The sequence below is a fragment of the Gracilinanus agilis genome, unplaced genomic scaffold (assembly GCF_016433145.1).
Source record: "Gracilinanus agilis isolate LMUSP501 unplaced genomic scaffold, AgileGrace unplaced_scaffold38438, whole genome shotgun sequence".
In the NCBI taxonomy this organism is placed as follows: Eukaryota; Metazoa; Chordata; class Mammalia; order Didelphimorphia; family Didelphidae; genus Gracilinanus; species Gracilinanus agilis.
Genome location: NW_025371843.1, coordinates 963 through 8,204, shown reverse-complemented (window position 1 = coordinate 8,204; position 7,242 = coordinate 963). Strand labels below are relative to the sequence as shown.

The window sequence follows — 7,242 nt, the reverse complement described above, 5'->3', positions numbered from 1 at the left end:
AGCATAGTCACTCCAATTTTTTATCATTTTCTTTTTTTGTTGTTGTTTGAAATAATTACAGACAGAATAACTATGCATATTGCTGTATAGTGATATATTTTTTCCTCTTTAAATTATGGTACTTTGACTCCAAGTCCAATATCCTTTATACTGTACCAGCCTGGAGTCTATCTTCATATTGGAGGCTTTTATTACTGGCTGCAAATTATAAACAGTTTATGTCTGCTGTTCTAAATGGTTTTTATTACTAGACTTCTTACATTTTAGTGATTGTCATGGCATCCTCATTCAAAATCCCCTTCAAAAAATTTCTGATTATGGCTTTTGACCCTGCTCCATTGGGATGTAGGTATCCCATTAGAGACTAAGTCCTAGAAATGGAACTCTTTGGTGCTAACATATATTGGTTTTATGATTCATTGCATATGGTTATCTTGTATATTCTCTCTTATACCATTTATAGTTTCCCAAATCATATGTCAAAAAGGCATATTTTCTCCCAGTCCTAGCAGCATTAGAATGTATACTTTTCCTTTGCTATTATTTTTGTCTTTCTAGTAAGTAAAAGTAAGGTCAGTATTGTAAGATTTGTATTTCTCCGATTATCAAGGAATGTGAACATATTTTTTAAAGAACTGGAATTTTAAATACAAATTTTTCTTTATTTCATATCTTGATATTTTTCTACCCTTTCTTACATCTGAATATTTTTATCACTTTAAATCTATTAAGTAGCCATTTGGTATTTTGATTAGGTTTGTACTCAATTTATAAATTACTTGGGTAATATTTCTAACTTCTAGATTGTGAAATCTGGTTCCCATTAGAGATCTATTTCTCTCCTCAGGTCCACAGCAATTCATTAATCAACAGGACCCTTTTGTAGGAAACCATCACTAATATCTATAGAGAACATATCTCATTAGTTGTTTAATTGGTATTTTTTTTCTATTGAATTTGTTTTGTAGTAACTTTTGCACAGCTATTATGTGGATCTTGGTAAATTAATGCCCAAGCATTGGATTAATTTTGTCATTCTAGTAAATGCTAATTTTCCTTCTCCTTTCCCTCCCTTGTTCCTTATTTCCTTTCTCATACATCTTCATATCCCTCCACCTCCTTCTCTTCCCTTGTTCCACACCATTTAAATTCTTTGGAGATTGTGATTTTCCATAAATCACAAAGGTATATATCACTTGCAAATATAAATCTTTTAGTCTCCTCTTGACCTTTTATTCTCTTAATTCCTTCTTTGTGACTTTTTAATTAATAACACCTGACATTTCTAAATTTTGTCTGTCAGGACCCCAAAAATTAATCCCTTGCTAATTTTTCTTATTTTCCTGAGTTGCCATGTTCCCCAGGCCCAGACTTAGCTGTTGAATAGTATATGTCACCCAATTAAGATATGCTGTAAACTTGGCATAACAATATTCCTCTTTGCATGTGTACACCTAGAGTAAGCTCTGTTGTTATCAATTTGTTACTGTCAAAACCATGGATAAGAACCATGGGTCAACTCAGACCAACCATGTCATCTTTCAGTAATGAAAAACACTTGCAGCTATCACATCCCAGCCAACAGCCCTTTCATGAACAGATTTTCAATTGCCAAACAAAACTGATTGTCCTCCTCTTTACCACTGGACAAATCCTAGATTCTTTGGTGCTGGGACAAGCTTTATCATGTCACTAAGTAAACTTTGCCATTGTTATAGCTATACCTTCCATATCTTGCCACAATTATAATGTTTCAAGCCTGTCTCTTGGTATTTTGGGTAGACTTGGGAAAGTCTTTCTCCATCAAGTTATGACTTGTCCTTACCCTTCAGCAGAATAAAACTCTAAAGCATCTGATGAGTGCTTTGGATTATGCTCATAGTAGGTGGTCAACAGTCAAATAGTGACATTGATAATAGAAAGCCTTTTCCATATTCTTGATGGGAAGTCCTTTAATATTTATTTATTACATAAAACTCAATTAATTTTTTTATCATATTAAAGAAAAATGCTCTCATTTTGATATGTTTTTAGTCATTTGAACAGATTACCAAAATGGCCCATGACACAAAGTGGTTAAACATCTGATCTAGTAGTTCTTTTTACATTATATTATTAAAAGTATATTACTTAGATTTTCTAAATTAGATTAGATAAAGCATTTAATTGCCTCCTATATGTAGGGTTCTGTGCAGGGCATTGTCACTTAATTATAGTTTGCTTTTGCCACATTATTGGTCTATTTTCTTTTCAGTCATAAGTTTCTTGAATGATATTTTATTCTGCTTCTTAAACATAAGCACTAGTATATATTAAACATTGTCTTTGGGATTATTCAGCATTCCATTTATTCAAATTATATAATTTTTGTTCTTTAGTAATTTGATTCTTTGGAGATTGTGGTCTTCCATGATTTACAAAGGCATTTAACATCCCTAGAAGAATGCTGATGTTAAAATTATGGATTTTTGTTTCAGGGAACAGTTTTAGATCACTTAAATGATTGTACGGTTTTCCAAATGCAACCTAGTTTGCTCTCTCCTTCCTATTCAGTTCTTGACCTTGCTCATTGTCCATCTGTGGTACTCGTTCAGGGTATATATACTGATGGGCTAGCTGCCAAATAGCTTTCTTTATATATGGATATCATAAACATTTTTCAATCATTTGGATTTCTTTACATATGGATATCATAAACATTCTTCAATCATTTGGATTTTCCCTTATGAACTTTTAGGTCGATCTGTTTAAGTGATCATGGATCTTAGTTTTCTAGTCCCTACATTTATTATGGTTTTCCCTTTTTCATTTTTGACCTTGGTAATTTGATATTGTTTTCTCCTAGTTTGAATTACATTTTATAATGGTTTTTCAATTTTATTGGGCTTAAAACAAACTGTTTATTAAATTCCTGCCTTTAGCTATTTTTTTAAACCCTTAACTTCGGTGTATTGTCTGATAGATGGAAGAGTGGTAAGGGTGGGCAATGGGGGTCAAGTGACTTGCCCAGGGTCACACAGCTGGGAAGTGGCTGAGGCCGGATTTGAACCTAGGACCTCCTGTCTCTAGGCCTGACTCTCAATCCACTGAGCTACCCAGCTGCCCCTTTAGCTATTTTTTTTAAATCTAAGCATTCAGATATATAAATTTGTTTCTGACTACCAACTTGGCAGTTCTTTAATCTCAGAGATATTATATTTATAATATCATTATTATTTTTAATTAATTAATTTAGAATATTTCCCCATAATTACATGCTTCATGTTCTTTCCCTCCCCTCTTTCCTCTCCCCATCCCAGAGCTGATGAGCTGATGAGCAATTCCCATTGGGTTATCCATGTATCATTGTTCAAAATCTATTTCCATATTATTGATATTTGCAATAGAACAATCATTTAACATAAAAATCCCAATCCCCAAATCCCCCAAACTCATTGAACCACATTATCAATTATATGTTTTTCTTTTGTCCCACAGTTCCTTCTCTGGATGTAGATCATGTTCTTTCTCATAAATTCCTCTGGATTGTCCTGGGTAATCATTGCACTGCTTCTAGTAGAGAAGTCCATTACATTAGATTGTGTCACAGTATATCCGTTTCTGTGTACAATGTTCTCCTGGTTCTGCTCCTTTCACTCTGCATCAATTCCTGGAGGTTGTTCCAGTTCACATGGAATTCCTCCAGTTCATTATTTCCTTCAGCACAATAGTATTTCATCACCATCAGATACCACGATTTGTTCAGCCATTCCCCAATCAAAGGGGGAAGCATTTTCCAATTTTTTTCTACTACAAAAGGTGTGGCTATAAATCTTTTTGTACAAGTATTTTTTCTTATTGTCTCTTTGGGGTACAAAACTAGCAGTGGCATAGCTTGATCAAAGGGCAGGCAGTTTTTTAAAGCCCTTTGGGCATAATTCCAAACTGCCTTCTGGAATGGTTGAATCAATTCACAACTCCACCAGCAATGCATTAGTGTACCAGTTTTGTCACATCCTCTCCAACATTTATTACTTTCCTTTGCTATCATATTGGCCAATCTGCTAGGTGTGAGGTGGTACTTCAGAGTTGTTTTGATTTGCATTTCTCTAATTATGAGAGATTTGGATTAGATCTAGATTTAGAACATTTTTTCATATGCTTCTGGATTATATCATTTAAAAATATTCGTCTTTGTATCTTTAATCATATCTCCCAAAAGGCTGACACTCTTTTCATCATATTTCCACTGTTCATTACTAAATTTTTACTGAACTATGTATGACTGCAAAATGCTGTTTAAACTGTATGCTTTTCTGAATTTATTTACAACTTCTTTGTTTCCTGGAATTTTCTAGATATATTTGAAAATAATATATAGACTGTGCTTTTCCTATTCATTTTTCTCTATATTTATCAAATCCAATGTTTTCAGTACTGATTTTAAGCTCATAAGTTCTTCCTTGTTTATCTTTTTCTTTACTTAATCATATTTTGTTATTGGGATTTTGAAATCTCTAAAATTACTTTTCTACCTGGTGCTATATTTCACTTGGGATTCTTATCCTATCAAGTCTCAGTGAAAACTTAGGAGGTCAAATTACTTCTTTGTACTAGAAACTCTAGTTCACCTTGTTTGCTGCCCATACTTTCTGTAGTAGTGTAGAGAAACAGATGAGGCTTTATTTTAGACATATGGGTTTTATTATTGTCTTCCCTAGATTTTCTTTTTAGAAGTCCCCAGTGTCTCTACTCTATTCCTATTTCTCTTTCCTTCCTTTCCCCTTTCCCATTTATCTTCCCTTTCTTCTGGCCCTTCCTTCCTCTCTCCTTTTTGTTCCTCCTTTCCATCTTTCTACTCTGCTTGTTTTCATTTATTTTCATATTACTTGTTACTATATTTACCTATTCTTTATAGACATTTTTCTCCCTTTCTCTTCCTTTTGCCCCTCTCCCCATCTTTCTTATCCTAGATTTCAGAAATTATATATTTATGATTTTTGGTTTCTTTGTTTTTACATTTGCAGGTTAAGATATCACTTTCCCCCCATATACACTTTGCCAATGCTCCAGCTTATTGTCACCCCAGAAACAGCTCTTGCTGATGAGCCATTATGCATCAGAGCAACTGGACTTACCCCTTTCCAGTTGATAACCTTCACAGCATCACTGACAGATGAAAAGGGGAAGCTCTTCCAGTCTCGAGCTTTCTATAAGGCTGATGAAGATGGCAATGTGGATCTAGATCAAGCAGCTGCTCTTGGGGGTGACTATGTGGGTGTCCATCCCATGGGTCTCTTCTGGTCCTTGAAGCCTGTGAATCCATTTCGGCGATTATTGAAGCAAGATGTAATGAACAGCCCCTTTTACATACAGATCGACATCTTTGACTCACTTCTTTTGGAGAATTCTCCCAAGGTTCACCCAAAGGCTAGCCAGATGATAGAACGTTGGTTCTCAGGCCCTGGACTGCAAAGGTTCCCAGTTAGAAATGGTCGAGTTCGAGGAGCTTTTTTCCTCCCTCCAGGTGAGAGTATATATTTTTTTGTACATTGATGTTTTTTTTTCTTCAGGGAACAATTTTCAGGGAAGATTTTCAGGGAACAATAAGAAGAAGAAAGAGGAGAAAGTTGTGACTGATTGCACTAAAAAATTTGCTGGTTGAGAGCAGCTAGGTGGCTCAATACATAGAGAGCCAGGTCTGGAGATGGAAGGTCTTGGATTCAAATGTGGTCTCGGATACTTCCTAGCTGTATGATCCTGGACAAGTCACTTAACTCCAGTTGCCTACCTTTTACTATTTTTTGCCTTGGAATCAATACACAGTATTGATTTTAAGATGGAAGGTAAGAGGTCACAAAAAGCAAGAGAGAGATTTACTGGCATATTGAAATCAAAATCCAATGGTTACATTTAAATCAATTAACACATGCCCAATGCCAGTCCTAATGTGTGCCTTTGGAGCTCCAAAGTTAGCCATAAAAGATTTGGAAACTGTCCTAACTATTATTTATGGTATAATATTAATTATATATGGTATAATATTAATTATGCCTAGGCTCCATCACTATAAGGCCCCATCACTATATATCCAAGGATTACCACTTCTTCACCAAAAAAGCAGGAAGAGAAATGAGAGAAGTTCTTAGAGCATCAAACAAATGGGTTAAAAATCTATACAAATACTTTGAAATAATTATGTATCACTTTCTTGAGCAATCACAGAGACTGAAAGAAGTGCATGCTGAAGAATTTATTGAGTTAATTCAGTGCTTTGGATAGACTCTCTAAATCAACTAAGATCAAGAAATAGAATCAAGAGGTCATCCCTAGGCAATATCTGTATGAGTTCTGCCAACAATATGTTGTCAGAGAATCAATGAAAAAATGGCTGCCATGCAGATTTATTTCTGGAAATGGAAGTGGTTTTTATGATAGCAATTCAGGATTAGATCATTATCCCCAGAAATTGGAGAAAGATTATCTTTAAGAAGCTCAGACTTAGCAATCAATATAGATTATATTAAGGAAGTAGTAGAAACAGCAATACAGAAGATTATAAATATCTAGCAGACAAGAACTGATAATTAGAATTATTTCAAAAGTTCACTCTCTTTTGTGAACTGACAGATGCCAAATCCTCATGCTACAAATATAATTTATTAGATAGGCTAGCAATAACCAACAAACTGAGGTCAAATAAACCAGGCCCTTTTAAATCTAGGTGTCTTCTTTCTAACCTACCTGACCTTCCCCTACCCAAACAATTGCTTTTATCAATCAATAAAATTATTACAATCTGTAATTTCACAAAGACAATGAACATAGGATATTTTGCTCATTCTCTCAAAGGAACCTGACAGATGGTTATCTCTTAAGGCACTGTATATTAACCCTACAACCAAAAATGTCTAAGACTGAGGTCTCGTAAAACTAAGTTGGTTTAAAAAAATGTAACTTTAATACAGACCATAATAGATACACCTTTATAATTCACAATAAACAGTACTAAAATATAAATAAATTCCTAATTAATCCCTTCTCTTACCAAAGAGTATTTGCAATGGGGGAAGGGATTTATTTTTCTAAGTGAAAGAATGTACAAATTCTTTCACAAAGTGTTCAGACTGTTCTAAGAAATCTGGCAGGTTTACAAATGAGATTTAAACAAAGTCTTTCTCCCTCTCACATTTCCTACCCATTAAATAAGCAGGTATTATTTTTCCCTTTAAAATATACAAAGTTAAATTCTTCATAATTTTA

General features: G+C 34.2%; 1 protein-coding gene across 1 annotated transcript; it reads left to right on the top strand.

Annotated features, from left to right (window-relative positions):
- Positions 1–5,043: 5,043 nt before the first annotated feature.
- LOC123255054 (acyl-coenzyme A amino acid N-acyltransferase 2-like) lies at positions 5,044–5,506 on the top strand (the record flags this gene model as incomplete). The annotated part of the gene is made up of 1 exon (XM_044683915.1): positions 5,044–5,506. A coding segment is annotated over exon 1 (463 nt), but the record flags the coding sequence as incomplete, so codon positions are not given.
- Between the last annotated feature and the right edge of the window lie 1,736 nt (positions 5,507–7,242).